Source organism: Athene noctua, chromosome 2 (assembly GCF_965140245.1).
Source record: "Athene noctua chromosome 2, bAthNoc1.hap1.1, whole genome shotgun sequence".
Classification (NCBI taxonomy): Eukaryota; Metazoa; Chordata; class Aves; order Strigiformes; family Strigidae; genus Athene; species Athene noctua.
Genome location: NC_134038.1, coordinates 25400256 through 25425137, shown reverse-complemented (window position 1 = coordinate 25425137; position 24882 = coordinate 25400256). Strand labels below are relative to the sequence as shown.

At 37.7% G+C, this 24882-nt stretch overlaps 1 protein-coding gene across 3 annotated transcripts in view; it reads left to right on the top strand.

The window, feature by feature from the left end:
* MTDH (metadherin) overlaps positions 1 to 24882 on the top strand; it is a 39719-nt gene that overhangs the window by 9515 nt on the left and 5322 nt on the right. The window contains exons 3-11 of one of the 3 annotated variants that reach the window (XM_074898667.1): positions 1639 to 1720; positions 2181 to 2360; positions 3837 to 3905; positions 6414 to 6665; positions 8798 to 8884; positions 10834 to 10932; positions 13220 to 13344; positions 13888 to 14007; positions 16466 to 16585. In XM_074898667.1, coding sequence (XP_074754768.1) covers positions 1639 to 1720; positions 2181 to 2360; positions 3837 to 3905; positions 6414 to 6665; positions 8798 to 8884; positions 10834 to 10932; positions 13220 to 13344; positions 13888 to 14007; positions 16466 to 16585 — 1134 coding nt within the window. The remainder of the gene's footprint in view (positions 1 to 1638; positions 1721 to 2180; positions 2361 to 3836; positions 3906 to 6413; positions 6666 to 8797; positions 8885 to 10833; positions 10933 to 13219; positions 13345 to 13887; positions 14008 to 16465; positions 16586 to 24882) is intronic. The other 2 variants (XM_074898670.1, XM_074898668.1) reach the window with 2 other exon arrangements.

Below are 24882 nucleotides of genomic sequence, written 5' to 3'. Positions count from 1 at the left end.
GTAGTTACAGCTTTGTGGGTATGACATTCTAAGACCTCAATTTCCATTCTCAGTGTAGCTGAAAATGAGAGATGTAGGTACAAAATTACTAATCATTCTCTGCTTGATCTCCAAGAAGCAATTCATAACTGCTTTTACATGCTGTTTTTCACTTTTTAATTCTTTCCTTAGAAGGTGCTCTGGCAAATAATTTTCCTTGTTCATATTCTTAGACCCAATTCTCCTCAGGTTGCTTTTGAAACCGGCCCTTCTCTTTTGGAGACTTTTCAAGAAAAGTTAGCTAGCTGGTATGTGAGCAAATTAGAGATAATTCAGTTTGGGTGCATCTGTGTTGTAGGTCCCCTAGTGCAGTAAACCATGAGTTAACTGTTCAAGTCAGTTCTCTAAGTGCTATAAGTGTGTTGGCATAGCATTGCCAGTGAAATTTTTATTATTTCTGGTGCTGCACTAACAAGCTATTACTGCCTTCAGTACCTATAGTGAGGTTACATGATACTTTTTGGGCATGTTAACTCAAAGGCATGTGAACTGCATGTCATTGTGGGCCCATAGGGTATCTGCTTCATCTGTGGTGATAACTTAGCTGTTGCTAATTCTGAATGCTAGAGAGATTGTTATCTCTTCTTGGACACCTAAGACTAGAAAATCATATAGTTTGAACTCGGGAATAAAGCTAACAATTACTAGTCTTACTCTGGCAGAATCATGTATTCCAGAAAGACATCCAGCATTCTTAGAATGTCCTTTTTCAAATATTCCAGAGACAGTGAATCAGTGAATAGTTCCCTTTACAATACTTGAATGGATAACCATCTTTCTTTAAAAAGTCTGGGGTTTTTTTACATTCAGATTTATCTGGTAGTTCTTACACCTTTCTTCACTTGTTCATAAAAGCTTTTCAGTACTGTATTTTCTTTCTAAGAAGGTAGTCAAGACAATTTGCCATCACTTTAGCTTATCAAAAGATTTAACTTCAAGACTTCCCGCAGTATACTTTCTCCCAATATCTTGGGTCATTTTTCATCTTTTTTTTTTTCTCAATACTACATTTTTAATGCTTTATGTTCCTACCTTTTTCATCAAAGCTGCTTGCAGAAGTAGTCATCAGTTTCTCTTTGTTTATCTCTGCCTGTATAGCCAAGAAGCCATAACTGGTGAAACCTTGGGGACTCTAATAATAGTTCCTGTTTTGATGTCATTTTCTAAGCTGGAATTCTCTTACACTTTTTAAGAGTCACTGGCGTTATTTATTTCTCCATGTATAACTTTATACTTGCTTCTGCACAAAACAGATTTTGCCGGAGTGGGTTTTGCTTGCCAAGTGTTTCATTACTCCTCTGATTGTGACACCATCAGCACAGCTTCTTCCACCAGGCTTTGTGCTCTGTAGCATTTAAGTAATCATTCCCCCCACCTGCCATTCGTGTACTGTGTAAGACTGCTGAAGTAACATGAAAGACTTTTATGTTTAGAAATCAGTATTGTTTAGTACTTTATTCAAGGGACTGTCCATACAGATGGTGGTTGAGGAAAATCTGTTTCAAATTTTGTCCTGTATTTTGCAGGGGGAAAATTCTAAATCACTATGACAAGTGATCACAAAGTAATTATTATGATAATGTTTTATTTTTATTCTAGTCAAAGAAAAAAAAGAAATCAAAGGGAGATGCTAAAACAGTTCAGGATGTGTCACGTCTAGATGGAAAGGAAGCTGATGAAGGTACTGAACACAAACGAATACAAAAATTGCTATTAGACATATTTTGGCTTAAATGTCATTTAAGATTTACTTGTTTGTGCTTCATAGAGAAACATAAGAAACTCAGTCATAACTCCACATACTACATCTGGAAATCTGATCTTTGAAACAACGGTATTTAATAACTTCAGCTGATTCTTTTGAAGTTAAACTTACAAAAACTGAGAAGTCATGATTAGTAGGGCCCTTATATTGTTCATGTTTTGCTCTGTGAAGCAAAGTATTAGCACACCACATCCAGAAAAACTTAACTTTAGCCAGTTGTTCATGTTTTCAAACTAATGTTGAAGCTGACTGATATGTCTGTGTTTTTTAAACTGAACCTGTACTCAGACTTCAGCTTGATATGAAACAAGCTAAAACTCTTGCCTTTTTGTGGTCTAACTTATTTAGTGATATTTTCATTTGGGGTATGTTTTAGGAACCTGGGAAACGAAAATCAGTAACAGAGAGAAGCGACAGCAGCGTAAGCGAGACAAGGGGCTGACCGATGGTGGCTCAGGAGAATCACATCTCCAAGGGGTGGAAAATACGGTTACTGTATCCATTGAACAACTGATGCCTACGCAATCACTCCCTGTTGGTCTCAGAAAAAATAAAGGTACGTTGGTCTGTAGGCCTGTGAACATCTTCTAGAAAGATAACTTGAATGCTTAAATAGCGACTTTGTTTTGGATGTATGATAGGTATCTATGGAGGTGTAATTCTTGAGGAAATTATTTCAAGCTCTGTAAAGGTACTTTTCATTGTGCAAAACTTCCCCCCCCCCTTTTTTTTTTTTTTTTTTTGAGCCACACTTTTGTGGAAGCTAAGGGAAGAATGTTCTGGAGTAACTGGTTGAGACACTGGCTTCCACACTGGTGCTCTGTCAGTCGCTGCACAGCTGCATAGGCGTATGTTTCCATTCCTTCACTTGTACTCTGCTGACTCTGCCCTTTATGTTTCTGGAAGCTTCGAAGACACTCTCAGCACTACTGCTGGCAGCACCAACTCCTTAACTTGAACGTTTCCTTGTGGAAAGGTTATGCCCATGAGTTTTCTTTACATACAGACATTTTTTCCAACATAGATTTAGTAGTACCTGTACAAAAGCTGTTCATAATGGTGGGGCACATGTGGCTGAAATTTAGTAATTAATTATTATAGCTAAGGATTTGATAAGGAAATGCAGGCTTTAGCTTCTATGCCTGCTACTGTTTCAGAAAAAGTTGCATGGGCTGGTTTAAACTGTGTGTAGGCACAGGAATTCATAATTGGCTGCAACTGAGAAGTGCTAGAAGAATCAGAAGACACACAGTTTAGCTTTCTAACATACTTACACTGATAGGTGCTTTAATTAGATGAAACTTTGCATTCTAGCAAAATGACAAAAAATCTGAGCCTAGCAACTGTCTGGTACCTTGTAACAATTTATTGAAATTGTCATGCCTTAACTTGTGTTTTTATTGATGCTTCTTTGCATCTTGACTGAGTGCATGATTCTTGTCCGTGAGGATTAGATCACTTGTTTCCTGTTTTCTTTTTTCTGTTTGTTTACACACAAACAGCTTTAAGAAATTTTAATTCCAACTGTCCATATACTCTGTGTTTAGCCATAACTACTATAGCTGGAGTCCCTTATGAAGTGTATGTTCTTATGTACCACCTTGTACCAGACTAATCTGAAGCTAATTCGGCTGTATCTAGTGTTCTCATGGTAAGGTAGAAGTTAGAAATAGCTATGTATTTCTGATATACTTAGAGCTACCCTCTGCTTGAAAATGACAGCCTCTGTTTCAGATTTTTGCTCTTCATTCTTGGGGAAACTAGATAGAGTTCTTTGAAATCTGCAGTTACTTGGTTTATAGGCCTAAATCAGTTCTGTGTTCATTCTGCCTGCAAAAGAAATGCAAATAATAAAAAATAGAGCACTTTAATTTTATTCTTAAGTTTTCTGGAAATGTCTTCATTTACTTTGAGGTACTGATTTATTTTTTTCTTAAATTATCAATAATGAAGACTCCTTTTGAAGACTTTTTTCAAATAGCAACACCTGTAAAGCTTATTCTAGCTCTGTTTCCTCTTGCTTCTTAATCAGGTGATGCGCTTCTGAATGCACAAGTTAGCAGCTCTAAACCTGCAAAGGGGGAGTCATCAATTCCGCAAGGTAAAAGACTTTCATTAGTAGGCATCCTGAATAACTAGAAAAGTGGTTTATGGAAGTAAAACCACAAATTGACAGTGTAGGCTTTTGTGCAGTTACTGATCTGGAACTTTATTATGCAGCTGGCTTTTTTTGGCTATATAAATGTTATACTTCTGAGATGCAGTTACTTCTTAACAGGTTGGGAACAGTCTCTGTTAGGTGTAGAAAGGATTCAGTATCTAGAACTTTCAGAGAGATTACCTGTTATACAAATAGTTACCTACAGAATAGGTAAAACTTATTCGCAAGCTCCGCTTAAAAATTCTTTATGCTAGCTTTTCAAACTTAGTCACTTTTTTGTGTTAATTAATTGATTATTTGCTCAAAGAAAATATAGATAACTGCCAAGAGCTCAAAGGTACCAGTCCTGATTATTGCAAAGTTTGCACTTGTTTCAGATTGTAAACTTATAAATTACTCGGTTCTTTATATACTCCTTAGAAGCATACTTTAAATGCATTTATTCTGAAAGTACTTAAATACAAAATGTATGTTTATAAATAAATATACATGACATTGTCATCCACACAGTTGTTAATATTTGGCTATATTTAGACTGTGATCAACTAGTGAATCTTAGCAGTTTTCTAATAAGGCACACTGCTGTAGTAATACATGAAGTGAATTAGTTTGGAATAATGAAATCAGATGGTTGTTTCTTACTCGTAGCCAATGTTAGTGGTGTTGCTTTAATGAAAAGTAGTTAGTGTAATTAAGCAAGTCAACAGATGAGTTATTAAAAGCACCTAGATCCAGAATGTGAATCACTTCCTGCTACTTTTGGAGAGCTTTGCTTTACATGCAAGCTTTCTGGACCATAGCACAGAAGGAAAGAGCTGTATTCTTCAGAGATGCATAATGGGACAACAGGAGCCAATAATCAGGTTGCAGTAAGGGATGTTCTGACAGGCCGTGAGGAAAAAAAGCTCTTCATAAGATTGCCCACAGATGCTTTGAACTGTCAGCCTGTATGATTTCGGGAACTTCAATAATGTGCTATAATTTTGAGGTTAGCTGTGCTTTGAGCAGAAGGTGGAACTAGGTGACTTCCAATCTTAAATTTTCAGTGATTCTGTGAAAATTTTCTGGTCATATAGAAGGTAAGTGTGTTTGGCAGGATAGTAGCATGGTAAACACAGAATAATAAAGCTCCTGCTTCGTGACTTCAGCTGTCTTTTTTGTAAGGTTGCAAAAGAGGTTTTTTTCTGCCAACTACAATTTGGTTTCTGTCTCTGCTGTTTTTGTGGTTGCCTTCCCTAAACTAAACATGTTGTATTACCCTTAGAGGATGTTGACTGGTAGAAACAATGTTAGTGGAGAATGGTCAGTGGTTTTATGTACACCAGTGGCAACCTTACAGATGTCCGTGTTTGGAAGTTATTTGAGAAAATCTAGGCATATCTCACTTAAATCAATTCCTTGCCAGTAAGGCCACCTTGAGTGTGGCATGTTCGTGCTGCCTGAGCTATGAATTCATTTGAGGAATAAAATATTTGGTCTTCAGGTGCTGACATACAATTTTGGCTGACTATTTAAGTGTTACACTTGCGATATGCAGATATTTTGTGTTTGTAGATCAGCAGTATTTCTGTTGTTTACATTGCATATACAAAAAGAGAGAGAGGATTTGATATACAGACCCCTTTGAGAAGGTTTGTGATATATAATAGGAGGTCAGGCTGGGTGCACCAGGTAACCATTAGTCTTTATGTTTTATAGGGACATAAATTTTTTAAAAAGTAGTTTTATAATGATCCTTACATTAGTGTACTGCTGACTCCTCTCAAAGTATACATGAAACTTGCTATGGCTAGTAATTTCTCATCAGGGTAGGCTGTTGCAGTCCTGTGGTTTTTTACCTTACTTTTCTGTAAAATATATTGCTTATTAATTCTTTTGAGATTGTGATGATTTTTTTCCTCTAACCTTGATGCACATGATGGTCAATATGGTATCAATGCTCTTTGTAAATCCTGTGTAGTGTTTGGGAAATATTTTCTACTCCTTGGTCATTTCTTCTACTTCCTATTTAGAGAACTGCTGTATGCAGTTATGAAACAGAAATTATTCTTCATCTAGTGCATGGGGTTTTCCAGAAATCCACCATACCTCTAAGAGAAATTACCTGTCAGTGTTGGAAGAACCTCCACACCCTTTTTTTTTTTTTTTATCAAGAGGCACTAATTCACCAAGATAGCAGCCCTATAAAGAAAGAGACACAGGAAGGAGAGTGCAGTTTGGCACTGTTTTTTCCTCACTCTTCAAGTTAGTAGACAGATGGTGCGTATCATCTGAACTGGAAAATCAGTTGAGACAGAGCAGCAGCTCATCTGTATCACACTGGTGTAGTAAAGCTGCTATTAATTTGTACTTTTTTTATTGTTAAATGTATGTGTGCACGTAAGTAATACTGTAATTCTTCATTCAGTTCTTATTTAGAATAATGTTTTGGTTATGCTTGTGTTTAAGTTTCTCCAGGATTGAGTGAAAGCCATACAGTAAATGGAGGAAGCTGGAATGAGAAGACTGTAAAAATCTCCTCACAGATTGGTGTAGGGGAGGAGAAATGGACATCTGTTCCTTCAGCTGCAGCTGGCAAGAGGAAGACTGAGACATCGGCTTGGGGCCAGGACACTGGAGATGCTAATGGGAATGGAAAGGACTGGGGTGTAACCCTGGTGGGCAGGCCCTGGAAAGAGCGTTCTTTGTTCACTCCTATTGGTAAGTTATTCCGAAGAAAACTTGTTTCACGTAAGCATTTTTACATAGGTATATTTTTTAGTAGCAAATCTCTTAGCCTTATATTTGTATATCAGGAAAATCTTGGAGTGGTCTAGTGAAATATGAACTAAGCAGTTTCTATTTACTGTAAGTTCTGATGGCTTAACATTTATGTCCCGTTACAGTTTAACTGGGTTTTTGGAGTTTATCTGAAATAAAATTATTTCTGCAAAGGAATCAAATTTTTTTATATCAATTTCCTAACATTCTGAAAGTGATTACTAAGTCATTTTGAAGTTTAACTTCTTTTTAATGAATTCTTAACAGCCAGGTCATAAGTCTATTTTGTTGATCCAACATGATCAAAACAACTGTGTGTTTGGCAGATGTTTGTTTAGGCTCCAGGCATAAAGATTATTCGATTCTCATAACATTTACTGTTATGCTGTTTCTCTCATTAGAAATTGTTTTTAGTTTTCTCCAGTACATTTTTTTTGCCTTTATCACTTGTACTGTCCATAATAATAATGAAGAAGAGAATTCTTCATTTCTCTCTGGGCAATAATCTTCAGTTTGTTAGCAGATACTGTAATACGGTTCTTCCCACTGTTCAGTCTAAGTGATCGTAGTCTTTTCTGAAAAGCAGTGTTCCTTTTGTAGGCAGCAACATTGCTTTAGTCTAGACCTCTTCTATTTGTCTTGCATATCTTGAAATGTGGTTCCTGAGGCTGGACCTGCTATACCATTGGAAGCTTTGCTATTGCCAAGTAGAGGCAAAGGGATTTTTTTCATATTCCATTTAGCTGTATTCTGCTGTGTATTCTAATAAGGTAGTTCTTAGTGACTGTGACCACCTCATTGTTGTTTTTGTTACCAGTCTGACCAGGCTGATTTGCTTCTGGTAAAATGACTAGTTTTGTGGATGAGAGGAGAGCCATGGATATCTCTTATGATGACTTTAGTAATGCTTTCAACAGTCTCTTGCAGTATAATTGTGTCCAAGTTAGGATGGTTGAAAAACTGGTTGGACTCAAGGGTAGTGGTTTGTGAGTCATACTCTACCTGGAGGCTGGTAACAAGGGGGGTTGTCACAGGTCTCTGTACTTAGAGCTGTCCTGTTTACCATTTTTACAAACAACCTGGAGGAAGCAACGGAATCATTCATGTCAGATTCCCAGTTTATACCGAACTTGAGTGGGGAGGAGGGAAACCAGTTGATACAGTCCAGATTAGGGGTGCCATCCAGAGGGACCTAAACCAGCTGGAGGAATGGGTCAACAGGAACCTGAGGAAGCTGAACGAGGACAAATGTGAAGTACTGCACCTGGGTAGGAAGCACACCTGGCTGGGAACTGACTGTCTCAAGAGCAGCTCTGTGGATGGGGGGTCCTGGTGGACACCAGGCTGGACGTGAGTCAACCACAGGTCCCAGCAGAAAAGGACACCAACAGTATTCTGGGCTGTTATTAACAGGAGTCTGTAGACTTTAGCATAGTGATTATCCCCTTCTTGGACCACATCTGGAATATTCTGTCCAGTTTTGAGTGCCTGCCCCCCAGTTAAATAAATGTAATTCTAAATAAAAGCTACTAGTAGTTTTCTTTTAGAATCACATTCTAATCAGAAGTTTCTTTTGACACAGTAGTGCCACTAATTATTTCTGCTTATTTTCTACCTTACCCTTAACAGTCAAGTATATCTTAATTTTTAAGTAATAGCTCCTGTTCGTAAAAAATTATTCTGAACTCTCTTCTGTTCTGTAACTTGAAACCTAGCTTGGAGCATATTATATCTACAAAGCTAATAAATAATGCTTTTCAATAACTTAAATCATTGCAATAATGGGAAGAAGAATAATTGTATGGGGCTCAACACAATTTACTTTCCCTTTGAGAAGTCTATGGATAAAGGCTGCAGAGGGAAGAAGATCGTAGAAAGCTTGAAAATTGTTTCAGTCTGAGTGTTCATACTGTCACATCTCTACCAGCACTGATTGTCTGATGTAATAAGCAAAATAATGCCCTCAGTTGTGTGAAATGTTAACATAGCTGGAATTTTTTCAACATTGCCAGCAGTGTGAAGTTTGTGTTTGGGTGGTGGGTTTTTTTTTCATTCCCTCCCTTCCTCCACAGCTGCTTGGAATGTGGATGCAAGGATTAATACCTCTGAACAGAATTCTACTTCTTTCTCTTCATTTGGATTGACTCCTGGAGTTTCTGGTATGTATGCCCTTCCAAAGATTTTTCCACTCTCTTCTACCCGGTGGAAATAGAATCTGCCAAGTGTTATTAACACGCATCTTTCTCACTGTTCTTTGAAAATAGTCCTGGTAACTGGAAACAGGTAGAAGACATGTTTTAAGAAAGCCTGGAAAGCTTTTTGTTATGCTGAGATTCTGCAATAAAGTAACTGTTTTAAACTGATGATCAAAATCTGTATCAATAAGAAGGTGATATTTCTTATTTAGCTTTCCTGTTTGTGTGTCAAGTTTAAATAACGGGCATAAGAGATTGCTCAGTGTTGCTTCATCTCAAGTTGGAGATCTGAAGATTGCTTTCTAGGAAAGTCTGTTTACCCTGATCTTCTGGGAGACTTGTTATTTGATGGTTGGGTTTTTCCCCTCCAAGGAACTGAAGCACTACTTTCAAAATATGTTCCACAGGCAGGATGTGAAGTCTTGAATCTTTCTCTGTATGATGGGTGGGAAAGCTGAGCTCCAAGTTTTTCTTGTTTTGAAGGGTGAAGTTGCTATAGAGTACAAATCTGGCTTTATAACAAATCTTGTGTGTTAAACTACTGACATAAGTGCTGTAGTGATTTACTATACAATAAAGGGATCATATGTCAGATTTTCTGCTCTTGTTTGCTTACTCCAGTTGTTTAATGAGCTTGGCATGGCTATTTTCTTTTAGGAAGTAGCTGGCCAAGTGCTTATGTACTTAGGCTGTGTTTGCTAGTATTGCAGTTAACAGTCTTTTAACTGTAGAACTCAAGTTCAGTGTCCTACAGCTCAAAAGTGCTTCATTCTGTGTGCACATCTGAACTCAGATAACAAAGAGGTTATAAATGCCAAGGTCTAATTTATCAGACTTTCCAAAGAACAGTTCACTTAAAGAAACCTTGTCTTAAAGAACAAACAGTCTTAATTGTACAGAGTTCTAATAACATTTTAACATTTCCCAGGGAGCCACTTGAATTCAAGTTCAGTCTCTAGGTTGAAACTTTTAAAAGTTTACAAAGTAAAGTGGAATGACAGACTAATCTGCAATACCACCATTCCAACTTAAATTGAAAGAGAAGTGTGAAGACAGTGAAGTATATTCCTCCTTTGATGCACCTTAGACAAAATGTTGTAACACAAAGCAACTACATGAATAAATATTTACTTCTTAGTTGTGACTGGCTATCAAAAAATGAGAATGTGTCAAGGTTCCTGTCATCTGAGGTATCTTTTACAGAGGCATTTATAAAATAGAGACACTCAGGTAGCTATAGTCTTACTTAAACTTTGTTTCAAAAGTAAGTCTCATAAAGTAATATATTAATTTCAGTCTCTCAATCAAGAATTTTTTGGTTTTATTTGTTTATAATATGGTTTCTGTTTGCTAATGTCTTATTTTTCTTAAAATAATGCAGTTACATGTCTGACACTTTGCTATCATGTCTGGTATTTGCCTTATTGTTGTTTGTCATGATGCTTTTATGTTCCTGAAACCTTTACTTGAAATGAGAATTTGATTCTTAGTAATCAATAATTTAATTGCTATATCTGCAGTGTAATTAATGAGGTTGCTTTCTAGTACTCTTTTCTCGTAAGCTTCTCCCTGTAAGAGCTCTTACTGATAGAGGGTAATAATTTTAGTGCCCGTAAAATTTCATTGTATTTTTCAGTTTGAGGGGACTGCTCTAAGCCTTGTAGACAGTTGTTAATCACCCTTTTTATTTCTTTTTTTCCATATTCTTCCCCTGACTTAATTCTGTCTTTCTTCAGTTCCCTTGCTTTCTGAATATATCTCATTTTCAAGAGCCTTGTCGTTTTCCTGCACGTTCAGTCATCTTTTGTTCGAGCTTTCTGTCTTCCTTTCCTACTTTGATTGGAATTTCATTATCCAAGAAAACTCAGGAAGCTTGTTAACTTACAAGTACAATTTTATTTATTCCCTTTCAGGATCCAACAGTGAGTCGGTTTCTCAGGCTGGTACTTCTGATTTCCAGTGGGATTTAAGTCATGCTCAACCCGCTGTTGATGACGAATGGTCTGGGTTAAGTATGTTCCTCTAAAATGTTCATTAACAAAATGTTATTAGTTATTGTTACTTTGAAGTGTAATTACTTATATTAGCTACTTGTATTAGCCAGTTGTGAGCATCTGAAGAAAAACCTAGAATGTGTATCACTGCTGTAAAACTAATTGACAGTTTGAAGAAAGCAGGAAAGAAGTACTTTGACAAATGATAATAGAAAATAGTTATTTTTTTTTAGGAAAAATACATGGATATTGAAACTCAGAAGTGAAAGACAGCTCATGCATTTTAAAGTAGTTCTGGCTTTTGCTAGAAAATCTTGGTAAACAGTTAAAACAGTCTTACTGCAAATGATGAGAAAAATCTACTGGAAGTCTGCAAAGGACATATTTGGCAGATAGTATTTGAGTCACAGTTTGCTTTTACATGTTTGTACCTTACTGAAAACTTAATGTGACATAAGACTCCTGTATTTAGTCTGTCTTACTTTCTCATTTAGCAAATGTTAGGAAGTGTATAGGAAGCATATGCAGGATAGAAATCACTGAAATTACTTGGGAGTTGTAGTAAAATTGGTTACTCTCCTTTTCCCCTCCCTGCCAATTTTAAAATATTGTTGTAGTTCTTACCACAGTCTCCCCTTAAACAGGGCTGTAGTATAATTAAGCTATATTTACTAGAGAAACTGTACTTGTGAAGAAGGCTTTCAGCCTTAAATTCACTTTTTGATCTGCCTTGTAATTGATAGCTTTATTCAGTCAGATCTAAGAATGTTTAAGGAAAACAGTTTAGTGCTTCTCTTAGATCACTGACTTGAAAAATTGATCAAGAGGTTGACCAGAAAAGCTGCCTTGCATGTTACCTTCTCTCTTAAGAACAGCTTCTAGTTTAATGACTGCAAAAGTGGAATGGATGGGTGTAGTCCTTGATTCCACTAATTTTGGCATGGCTGCTCTCATACCAGAGCATTTTGAAACTTATCATTAAATCGGATAAAAGACAAAAGGGAAGCACATTTGAGTTATCATTTAAAAGTAATCAGTTTTACATATTATCAAAGCATAATTTCTTCACACTTCTGAGCATAGAATGTTTATTACTGTAGCTTCTGTTAATAGAGTAATTCAGTTATAGATGGCAACTAATTCAAGTGTACACTAATAGAAGTGGGGAAATAATTAAAGTTTAGGCCAATATGATAACAGATACACCTTACTGCTTTATCTGGTTCAGGACAAGGAAACTAACTGTTATGTACAAATACTAGTAATTTTTATTATTAATAAAAAATAGTGGATTTTTTCTTTAAATATCTAGTGAGAGGGCAGTAGATAAACTGTAGTGTGTCATGTTGGGCAGTAATAGTTTTTTCAAATCAGTAAATTTTAGTGTCCAGAGTAAGTGTAATTAAGGTAATATATTTTTTTTATATGAAAGCAAGAGGTGGAAGAGTGTTATAAGTAATCTTAAGGTTTCTTAATGTATTTCTGGTTTCATAATGCTTGCCAGTAAATTTAATTGGGTTTATTACTGCTTTTTATTTTGACTTAATTTTCAAATGTTTAAACTGAATTCTGCTGTAGTTGACGGACTAGGTTTGCCTCTTTTTTTCCTTCAATTTGACATAGACTGAGGGCAAGAAATATCTGTGATCGGCTTGCTGCTAAGTTTCTACTAAACAGACAGTCTAAGACTTAGTTCTTCCCTTCAGATATTTTTAATTTTTATATAACTGACCCTTTAAATGTGTCATTCCTGTGTGACAACACTAATATGTACCATTATAAATGAACAATAGCAAAATGGGGTAGGAATTTAGAGTCTTAGAAAAAATAAGGTTATTTTAAAATGTTGGTGTTACAAGATGACTACTGGCTCAGAAAGACATGCTTTCAGATACGTAATTTATAAAGGATTCTTACTAAGGCAAGATTCATCAGTGTTACAGTTCATCTTAATTTTTTCACAAGGTATAAAGAAGGTTTAAAATAGAGAACAGCTTAAATTTGTCCCTCTTCACACAGTCTAGAAAAGTATCTCAAAGCAATTGGATCTAGGTGGCTGCTGCTGTGACTAGTCTGTAATCCAATTGCTCTGTAAAATAACCAAGTCTTACTTGGTTACTTGCTCATTACTTACAGCAATCTTCCACCTATTAGTATAATCTTCACATTTTTTCAGAAATACAAATATTCATTTCCTGTATCTTGATATCAAGAAGTGGCTTTATGCGTAGATTTTTTTTTTAAACTGTTAAAGAGCACCTGTAAAGTAATGAGACATTCCTGAAAATTATTTTAATCTTTGTAGATGGACTCTCTTCAGCTGATCCCAGCTCTGATTGGAATGCACCAGCAGAGGAGTGGGGAAACTGGGTAGATGAAGAAAAAGCTGCTTCTGTTCCTCAACCTGAAGAGATACCTGATGTTCAAAAGGTAAAAGGTGATATTTTCTCCTTAGCTCCAAGACTTTGCCCTTACCACTGCCGTTTCTTAAAGTAATTTAAGGGTAATGGTAAAGGTAATCTTTTCTCTCTTTTATACTGATAAGAATAGCACAATTGTGTTTAATGTGTACACAGAGAAGGAAAATTATGATTACTGTTGTTGAAAAAGTAGGAGCCACTTAGCTCCATATCAGATCTTACTGTCTCATCATACTGTAATGATTACATTATTGTTGTAGACCAAGAGAGGATTTAGATCATAACAATGTCTAATTCTCTGTATGAAAACCAACATCTCTATGCCAGCAATACGTGGTGCTCTGTTGCCTTTTTCATTCCTAACTTCTGTATCTATATTACCAAATAGCATGTAAACAATGTCATTTTCCTAAAATGAACTGAACAGATAAGATTGTGTTCATTTATACTTTCATATGCAATTAAATTCCTTATAGCTATTAATTTTTTAGTCTACAGAAGGCATGTTTTATTGTAATTTTAAACGGTAAATGCTTTATATTCCTGTATGAAGGCTTCAGATAATGAAAGAGAAAAAGCAGAGCAAAATCTTCAGAGTTCTACAAGTGGCAAATCCAAGAAAAAGAAGAAGAAAAAGAAGAAGCAGGGTGAAGAAGCCAACTCTCCTGCACAGGTAAATGGAGCAAAATCTGGATAGTCTGAGAGGCAATTGTGAGGAAGTCACAAAATTACCTTTATTTTTGTATATTAGTGTCTTAAGCAAAACTTAACTTGGGGAAAATAATTTCCTTATGGTGTTGGATTGTCTATTATTGTTTAAGTGTTAAAGTAATCCTTACTAAATACTAGCAAATTTTCTTTAATTTGAATTATTCTGTTTGACTTGTGAATACAATGTAGTTTTGCTGGATTTATGGAAAGCATGGAATATGTGTAAAGGATTTATCCCAAATTATTTATTTTCTGTCAAATGAGGATTCTGTACTGTAGGGATGCCTCTGGGAGGAACTTCCCACTGCATGGGAAGCCTTCTCCTCCTGTCCTTTGAAAGATAGCTGCCCTGGTGAAGGACATAGCTAGCTAGTAGAACAAGAGAAGTTGAAGTTTTCTCTTTGGCTATATTACAGTACAGTTCTGCGAGAACGTAGTGGTTTTCTGTCACAGCTCAATTTTTGTGAAATGGTAAGTATCAATGCCTTGAACTCAATAGGTGGAGCTTCTCTGAGTAAGATTTGAATTAAATAGTATTTGCAAACTGAGATGGTTAGAGTTTTCAGTGTTACTCAGCTTTAGAGGAATTACATTGAAACAGATTTGTTGTAAAAATAGCAAAAGCAAATTGCACTTCACTTGGCAATTGAATCATATCTGAATAGATGAAAACAAGTACTTTCCTAATAGGAAAAAGCTTTTAATAGCTCATGCTCAGAATACATCCTGCTTCTGCTTGTAGTGACAGCCATTCATAATTTACATTCTTTACAAAATGTTACATGCTCAGTTGAATCTGACTAGGTGAATTGGAGAGAAGGGGGGAAAGCATTACATCAGTCATTCTTGCTTTGCATTTTTTTGTGATTATCATGTTTTCAGTCTGAGACTTTATTAAACCATTTTAAAAGATTAAATTCCTATTACATAGAATTCTTTCAGAAATGTCTGTGTGGAGGTGAATGATCGTGTTATTTTTCAGTGTTTCTTTTGAGGCAAAGTCAAACTGAGGGTACTAGAACTGCAGCTTTTTTGTAATTGAAATCAGTTGTGTTCTGGTATCTGTGATGATTCTTAATGTAAGTCAAGACTAATAGGTTATGGTTAACAGGTGTTTGAGGATGTCTTGCATGGATCTTAAGGTCAGTGAGTGAATTCTGAAGCTATTTTTTAATCTGTTGCCTGTGAGCTGCCTTTTAAGTTGTATATGTCAAATGTCCTACTGTCTATGTTAACATAAACAGATTCATTTATTCTACCCATTGTTCTCCAACCACTTTGGTTTTGTTGCCTTTCCTTTCAATCCATTGGTCTATGAAATCATCAGTTTAAAGATGAGAATTTCTCTGTATTAAATTTCTATGGAGAATTGGGGGGTGTTGCTTGATAGGCACAGATAGAACTGCTAATGCATCACAGATAAGTTATCCTTGTTATAGCAGTTTAGCAATTTAACTTGCTGGTCCTTCTTCAAACTCACTTAAAATTTCTATATTTACTCTCTTAAAATTGAACATTTTCATTTGAACAGCATCATCTATCTCATTGATTATACTTGTTAACATGTTTGTTGGCTTCAATGTTTGTCAAGGCAGTGGAAGCTCCCTTCGGAGCTAGATGTAAGGCAATATATATTCTTTCCTTTCAAGAACCAACAGACTTAGACTGTGACTGCGTTTTCATGAGGTTCTAGGGAAGATAAGTAAAGGAACAGTGTTCCAAGAGGTAGTTCCATCTTAAAACCAGGGACCTGCTTTCTGTTTACAGTTCACAGTCACAGGATTCTTCTGTTCAATATCTTTGTTATACTTTTGCTGTAAATAAATGTAACTACTCTAATTCCTCATGTAAAATCAAAACTTTCCATCGTTACAGTGTTTAAGGAGTAAAGATTGAGATTCTTGGATACTTTGGATAAATTTTCAGTTTCTGTATCGAGACGTTTGTTTTCCAGACATCATGGCAGACTAAACTGGGTTGCATAAATATTATTAAAGCTTCATATATGATAGAAAACTATGCAGGTTAATATGCAGAACTTGTATTTTAAAACATTTTACTTACAACAAAGGACAGAATTGAGAGCAGTCAAGTCTCGTTGTGATGCTTCTGCAAAGTTTTTAGAGTAACTATAGGAGTATGAAGTGCACTTCATTCCAAGATTGGGGTTTTTGTTAGTAAATTGCATGAAGAGTACTGCTTTTTTGGGCTTTATTGGGTTCTATGGGTATTTTTATATTATGTTGCTCTAAATTTTGAGTGTTAGCATAGGCTAATTGTAGCTCATTTTTTTAGATAGATTTTCTTAGTTATAGAAGCTGATTATGGCAACAAAACTGATGTGCAGGGAAGAAGAGTCAGAACTTCACTGCAAACACAGGCTCTTTTTTTTTCCTCCCACCGCCCTACCCCTTTTGTAGGACACTGAAGAACTGGATAGAGAAGCTGGAGAGGAATTTCAGGAGGATACCTCAAAAGTTCAACCACAGCAGGAAATAGCTTTTTCTCTGAAGACCATAAGTACTAGTGAACCAGCTAAGGTAGGGATACAAAATTGGGTTTCTGTTACAATTTTTGATTTGGAAGTGCTCAGAGTCTATTGAAACATCAATTTGTGTAGGTAAGGTTATAGTAAGAGTACTGCTTCAAGCTACATGTTAATGAATATAAAGGCGATTGAGAGGTTGAATCTTAGATACAGGTCAGTTAGGTGTTTTTAAAAGGATGTCTGCTCTGAAAAGCAGTATCTTCTAAATCAGCAGTCACTTTTATGACTGTCATTTTCCTTGTTTGAATATTCGAGCAATAGTTTAAAACTTTGGAAGTCTGGAAACCTAAGAACTAATAGGTCTGAGTGCAAATCTAATAGCGTATTTTACAGTTCCATTGCAAAAGAATGAAGTGTTACTAATTTATTATATTCTGACTTAAATGCAGTTCAAATTTTATTTTAATGGCTGTGCTAAGCTTAATGTTAATGACTGAATAAGAAAAGTTTTTATTTGAACCAATTCACTAATTGACTAGTTCAGCTCACAGTTGAAACATACTCTAGAGAATACAAGTTCTCTTTAATCTTCCTCCAACTAGCAGCTTTTTTAGATACTGTTATCCTACAAGCATCACATTTTAAGAAGTAGTAAAGTATTTAATATATCTAGTGGGTTTTGGTTTTGTGTTCCATAAAGAGTAAACATTGCCAATGAGACAGCAATTTGGTATGACAGTATCTGTTAGAATATTGAGTTTTAATTGTTAAGCATTTGTTTTATAAAGACAACAAGGTCTTAAGATTCAAATGAAAATATTAGTATGGACTCTTTTCTGAGAAGCTTCAGGTCACCAAAGAAGAAGTATAAAAAGTGTTTATTGAGAACATGTGCTTTGAAAGACACATTCAGACATACTTTTAGCTTATTCTAAAAATCCTTCTTTGAAGCAGATATTATAATTTCTTTATTTTGAGTTTTGTTCAACCTTTATTCAAGGTTAGCACTAGCTATCTATCTGACTAGTGAGAAGTTGGATTTTTTTGAAGCTGTATCTGAAAAAAAGATCTGGGTGTGTTGGCAAGTGGCTTTATTCCTGGCAGGGTGTGTGTTTTTAAAAAACTTAAAAGCAAATACATTGTTCTGTGTTGGAGGCCATAGTTGAAAGTGTGTAGACAGAAAACTCCTATTTGGATTGTGACATCAAGGTGGGTTTTGTGACATTTAGGAAGAGGTATGCAGGTACATCTCAAAAGGCTAGATTTTGCTGTTTAGAAATCTAAATTGATTTGAGAAATACTTTGCAGCTACATGTAATGACTCTGATCTGCAGTTAAATATTTTTTGTCTCACAAGAGCAGAATAGAGGGGAAGAATCACCTCCCACAACCTGTTGGCCACAGTGCTCTTGATGCAGCCCAGGATATGGTTGGTTTTGTGGACTGCAAGTGCACATTGCTGGCTCATAGTCAGTTTTCCATCCACTAATACCCCCAAGTCCTTCTCTGCAGAACTGATCTCAACCCACTCACTGCCCAGCCTGGATTTGTGCTTGGGATTGCCCCAACTCATGTGCAGGACCTTGCACTTGGCCTTGTTGAACTCTTGAGCTTGTCAGGGTCCTTCTGGATGGCACATCCCTTCCCTCCAGCGTGTTGACTGCACCACACAGCTTGGTGTCATTGACAAACTTGCTGAGGGTGCACTCAATCCCACTGTCCATGTTGCCAGCAAAGAAGTTAAACAGCACTGGTCCCAATACCAACCCCTGAGGAACTCCACTTGGATGTTGAGCCCTTGACTTAACTCTTTGAGTGTGACCATCCAGCCAATTCCTTATCCACTGAGTGGTCCATCTGTCAAATCCATGTATCTCCCAATTTAGAGACAAGGCTGTGTGGGATGGTGTCAAACGCTTTGCACAAGTGCAGGTAGATTATGTCACTTGCTCTTCCCTTGTCCACCAAAGCTGTTACCCTGTTGTAGAAGGCCACCAAATTAGTCAGGCACAATTTGCCCTTAGTTGAAGCTATGCTGGTTGTCACCAGTCACCTCCTTACCTTCCATGTGCCCTAGCATAGTTTCCAGGAGGATCTGCTCCATGATCTTGCTGGGCACTGAGATGAGACTGGCTGGTCTGTAGTTCCCTGGATTGTTTTTTTTTACTGTATTTAAAATGGGGATTATGTTTCCCCTATTCCAGTCGGTGGGAACTTCATTGAACTGCCATGCCTTCTTAGATATGCTGTATAGTGGCTTAGTCAGTTCATTCGCCAGTTCCCTCAGGACTTGTGGTTTAAACCAGGCCAACAGCCAGATGCCATGCAACTGCTTGCTCACCCTTCCCTGGCCAGGGGATGGAAGAGGGAATTAGAGGAGTAAAGGTAAGGAGACTTGTAGGGTGAGATAAAAACAATAATTGAGATAAAATAAATATAATAATAGAAAATACAAATGAGTAAGGCACAATGCGATTGCTCACCACCTTCTGACCAATGCCCAGCCCATTCCTGGCTAGCAGTCCCAGAGAGGAGCAGATCCCAAAAGCGCAATCTCAGAAGAGAGTGAGCTTTGCAGCCCACTGTCGTCTATATACTGAACATGACATTGTGTGATAAGGAATGTTCCATTGGCCAGTTTGGGTCCGTTGCTCTGGTTGTACTGCCTCCCAGCATATTGTGTACCTGCATACTAATGGCACATGGGAAGTCAAAAAGTCCTTGAGATCTTGGCAGCAGCTGAAAACATCAATGTATTATCAACATTCTTCTCATAAATTCCATACTGAGTCTAAAACACATAACTACTAAGAAGAAAAATTAGCTCTATCCCACCTGAAACCAGGATAGTATCCACCCCTTATTCCGTACCATTTATGTTATGCTCCAGTTCCGTGTTTTTACATACATTTTATTTAATCACCATCTCTTGTCCTGTTACGTCATGTATACACAGAGATATCATTCTCTTAGTCTATGGGACATTCCTCCAAAATGCTTAGTGAGTTCATTTAGTCCATAACTTAGGTTTCCATCTGTCATGACAGTCTTTCAAGACAGAAGGGATGGTGCAGAGTTGGCTCAGTTAGTGGAGTGGGTGATGTTGGATGCAACAGAAAGATGGCATGTAGTCTTTGCTACATCTGGAGCTTGTAGCTGATGTATCTGGAGTGGTCCATGCTCACGGTCTGTGGGCTGAAGATGTTAAGCTCAAGGAAGTTGCTGGGCAGTTGTTGGGAAGTTGTTAAAATTAGTCCTGACTTCATCAAAGTTCATTTTTCATTAACCTGTGTGATTCTTAATGGGATGCCATTAGTATAATAGATATCAACTATAGTGATGATGATATGCAATGATAGGGTTGTTTAGCAATTAACATCCTGCAATTCAATTCACTGGCTATTTTCACCCAAAATCACATTCCCTTGAGGTACACATTAGACTTCCCCCTCCTTCTGCATAACCCACCAAGTGCACCCAGGTCCTTGGGCAAAAGTAATCCCACAAATGGGTTTACCTTACCTGAGGCAAAAATAACTCAAACTCTCTTCCCCAGCATATTTTTAATGTGTATTACAGGGACTTTGTCCCCATTTACAGTACATAGAAGGTTTGATTGGGCAGGGGTGGCTTGACTGGCAGATCCTCTAGTGTCAACTAACCAGGTGGCTTTTGCTAAACATGTATCCCAGTGTTCTACCACCCGTTGCTCGCAATATAGTTTTTAGCAATCCATTGTACTGCTCAATTTTCCCAAAGGCTCATGCATGATAGGGGATGTGATATACCCACTTAATGCTGAGTTCTTTGGCCCAGGTTTCTGTGAGATTATTTCAGAAATGAGTCCTGTTATCTGACTCGGTTCTTTCTGGGGTGCCATGCTGCCACAAGACTTGCTTTTCAAGGCCCAGAACAGTGTTCTGGGCAGTGGCATGGGGCATGGTATATGTTTCCAGCCATCTGGTGGTTGCTTCCACCATTGTGAACACGTAGTGTTTGCTGTGCTGGGTCTGTAGGAGCATGATATAATCAATCTGCTAGGCATCCCCATATCTGTGTTTCAACCATCATCCTCCATACCAAAGAGGTTTTAACTGTTTGGCTTGCTTGATTGCATTGCATCAAGCACATTTAACTACACAGCTGCTTGCTCACTCCCCCGTGGTGGGATGGTGTGTGAGCCAGCACCAGCAGGATGCAGGAAAAATGACAAAACCACGGATGAAATGTAAAGAGTAAATTTATTCTCATTATTTGTGACCGAGGGGGATCTCCTCAGCAACACCCAGGCAGAGGCACACAAGCAAGGATCACAGGCATCACAGAGGAGAAGAAAAGATGTTGAGCCTGCTGCTTTTGCCTGTATATGTCAGGGATTTTCACAGGTGTAGTTTTCCGCTGTGTTTTGATCTCTCCAACAGCAGGGCAGAAGCCTCAAGGATGTTTGATAAGGAACCTTTGCGTCTGTCTAGGCCTATGTTATCTAAACACAGTTGAGCAACAAAGCTAAACAACACTTAATATGATACATGCTTTTCAACACTCCAGCTGCAAGTCACTTGAGCATGTTTACAATCCTCCTCACCAATGTTCCCTTGTATTCCCACAGATGGGAAAGAGAATTGGAAGGGTAAAAGTGAGAAAAGGTGTGAGTTGAGATAAAGATGGTTTAATTGGTAGAGCAAAAGCCATGTGTGCAAGCAAAAAAATAAAGAGTTAACTTGCCACTTCCCATCAGCAGGCAGGTGTTCAGCTGTATCCAGGAAAGCTCCATCCCACATAATGATTACTTGGGAAGACAAACACCATCACTCTGAACATCCCCCCCTTCCACCTTCCCCCAGCTTCAGATGCTCAGCATGACATCATATGGTCTGGGATATCCCTTTGGTCAGTTCGGATCAGCTGTCCTGGCTCTCTGTCCTCTCCCAATTTCTTGTGCACCCCCAGCCTACTCACTGGTGGGGTGGGGAGAGAAGCAGAAAATGCCTTGACTCTGTGTAAGCACTGCTCAGCGATAATGAAAACATCCCTGTATTATCAACACTGTTTCTAACACAAATCAAAAACATAGCCCCATACTAGCTACTTTGAAGAAAATTAACTCTGTCCCAGCACAGCGTGTTTCACATTCATGGATAGCTTGTGCAGTAGTGTCTGTGTAACCATGTCTACCCCTTGTGTTTCATCCCTTCCTTGATGACCTGAGGAGACATGGGCCCAGCAAGCCATAAATTTTTTACCCTTAGATGTTGCAAGTCCAGATCCATTTGAGCCATCTTAATCTTAGCAGCTTGATACACTTGTTGGTTGTTTTGATGTTTCTTTGGTGTCCTGACTCTTGGGTACATAAGGATCTACGTGATGTACTTTCACAATCAGTTCTCTACCCAAGCAGCGATATCTTGCCATAATTCAGCAGCCCAGATGGGTTTGCCTCTGTGCTGCCAGTTGCTCTGTTTCCACTGCTGTAATCACCCCCACGGGGCGTTTGCTGCCATTCATGAGTCAGTATAGAGATTAAGCACTGGCCACCTTTTTCACTCAGCAATATCTAAGGCCAGCTGGATGGCTTTCACCTCTGCAAACTGACTCGATTCACCTTCTCCTTCAGCAGCTTCTGCAACTCATCATGTGGGACTCCACACAGCAGCCTTCCACCTTTGATGTTTTTCTACAGTATGACAGGACTGATCAGTGAACAGGGGCATGTTGCTTCTCATTATCTGGTAGTTTATTATATGGTGGGGTCTCTTCAGCACATCTGTTCCTCTGGTGACATTCCAAAATCTTTGCCTTCTGACCAACTTGTGATCACTTCCAATATTCCCGGGTAGCTGGGGCTCCCTATTTGAGCCCACGGTGTAATCGGTGCGATCCCGTTACTCCACGTGGCATCAGTTGCATGGTGTGTGGGGAGGACCCTCCCTTTGCACATCCAGCCCAGCACCAGCAGTTGGGGTGCCAGGAGGAGCTGTGCTTCAGTACCAATCACTTCCAAAAGCAGCTCAAACTCCTTCATACACTGCCAATATCTCTTTTTCAGTTGGAGTATAGAAGGCTTCAGATCCTCTCTATCGCTGACTCCAAAACGCCAGGGGTCAGCCTCGGGTGTCCCCTGGTGCTCTCTGCCAGACTCCAGGTAGGGCCATTCTCCTTGGCTGCAGTGTAGAGCACATTTTTAACATCTTGTCCTGCCCCAACTGTCCCAAGAGCTACTGCATGAACTATTTCCTGTTTAATTTGTTCATAGGATTGTTGTTGCTCAGGGCCCCATGTAAGATCATTCTTTTACAGGTCGCTTGATAGAGATCTTGATAGAAACCTGACCGTAGTTTAGAATATGCATTCTCCAGAAACCTATAATGCCTAAGAAAGTTTGTGTTTCTTTTTTGCTAGTTGGTGAGGGAATAGATGTTATTTTATTAATCACATCTGTATTAATGACATCCATCTTCCCATTAGATTCCTAAAAACTGAATCTCCCGTGCGGTCCCTTGACTTGACTTTGCTTTAATGATGAAACCAGCTCTCAGAAGGATTCATATTTTTTGATAAAGGACAATTTGTGAATTGTTGTATCTGACAGTGCAGATGATCTTATCAGTCTTTATCACGTCTCCTTACCATACTTACTATCAGATTTGGCTTCATTTTAATTTCACACATGCAAAGATGCCTTCTGATATTGTTTGATTTGGCTGTTCCAAAAAGTTTTCGGAACAGTCTGTGGCTGATGCATGAAATGGATGACTTAAGTTTCCAATATAGGTAATCTAGTCTTGAGAAAATGCTCCAAAACATGAGAACAAAATAGGAGGAAAAATAAACTGAGTACAAATAATTTATTATCCAGGATATACTCATAAAGACCAGAAACAGCTGAATGTTGAATACTTCTGGGGTTTTTTCTGGTGATTAAATTTTTCCCATATTATACATTGGTCCGTGTAGAAACTTTTGGCATTTTATCAGCAGGCACAGGTTTGAAATGGAAGATAAGGTTTGAAATGGAAGCTATCTTTGTAAATCTTCCATTTGTAACAGTTCCACAAGTCACTACTTCATTAATAAATTGTAAAATTATGCATATAACTATATTATCAAATGGGCTTTATTAATTGTTTCAGGTTTCCTTTTGGTGGAACTATCTGTTAACGCAAAATATCGTAGTGAAGAGTAGTACCCAGTTCTTAATGTTTGCTATCACTATCCTCTTCCCCTCATCCAAAACTCAGACAGAAGTATGGTATTTGGAAAAATGTCCAGGTAATGCTGTATGTATCTGTTATCATTCTGTTTGCAGTAATACCGCATGCTGTAACACTGAAGTTGCAACATGCTCGTTAGCCAGCCTGAGATAGCTGTATCCCATTTAAATCATAATTGAATTGCTTTACCTGCAGGTGGAGAGTGACTCTGTCCTAACAAAACTGTGACATCAGTGATCTGAATCAGTTCCCTTGCACAACTGGAAGCTTTAAGTCCTTCTGTTTTAGAGGCCGCATCCATTTTTCAGAGTTTACATGTTTATGTAGCTGATGGTTGCTAACCATGAGACAACATTAGAATTGGCTAAGCCTGAAAATCCTGTGGGATGAGAGTCCATTTTATCAGCATGGTTGATATTAAAAAATTCCAGATCACCATATTTTCAGTCAATTAAGAAAAATATTGCAATTATTAATAATTTTTAAGCTTGCTTCAGTTGATACATAAGGGCGTAGAAAACTCCTGTTCATAAAAGGTTAGAGAACTACTACCCTCTAAATGTATGTGGCTTTTTTTAATTAAAGCTATTTAACTTCTTGCTCAGTATGATATGATTAAAAAAGTTTTAAAGTGTATCTTTTTGCTCTTTTGTAAGCTCTGACTAAATTTTTGAAATGCTTATATTACAGAGATGGAAACAGTACAAACTGATAACTATCATGTAGGATCTGTGTACATCCATGTCAAGGGCTGGATGTAGACTTCACTGCTTTGTTGTGATAGTTCTAGGTCCTGGCTGTTGTGGTACAACTAGAGCCATGATTTCTTAATAACGTCGTAAAGTTTGGGGTTTATTGCTTGACTGAGACTCTGTTTTCTGATACACTCTTATTTGAAGCCTTCTGTAAGTGGGATGATAATGGTTTTTATGTTCTGACTTTCCTGTTGGAATGTCAAAATTGTTTTGTGCATTTTGACTTCTGGTTTACCATACTTTAATTCCAATAGGTGCTACACAGTAAGCTACAGTTACATCTTGTCTCTCTAGTTGGAACCTTCAAAATGAATTGGATAATTGGAAAATACTAGGAGTATCATTTACTTTGCAGTTATTCCTACACTAGTTTCCACTGAAAT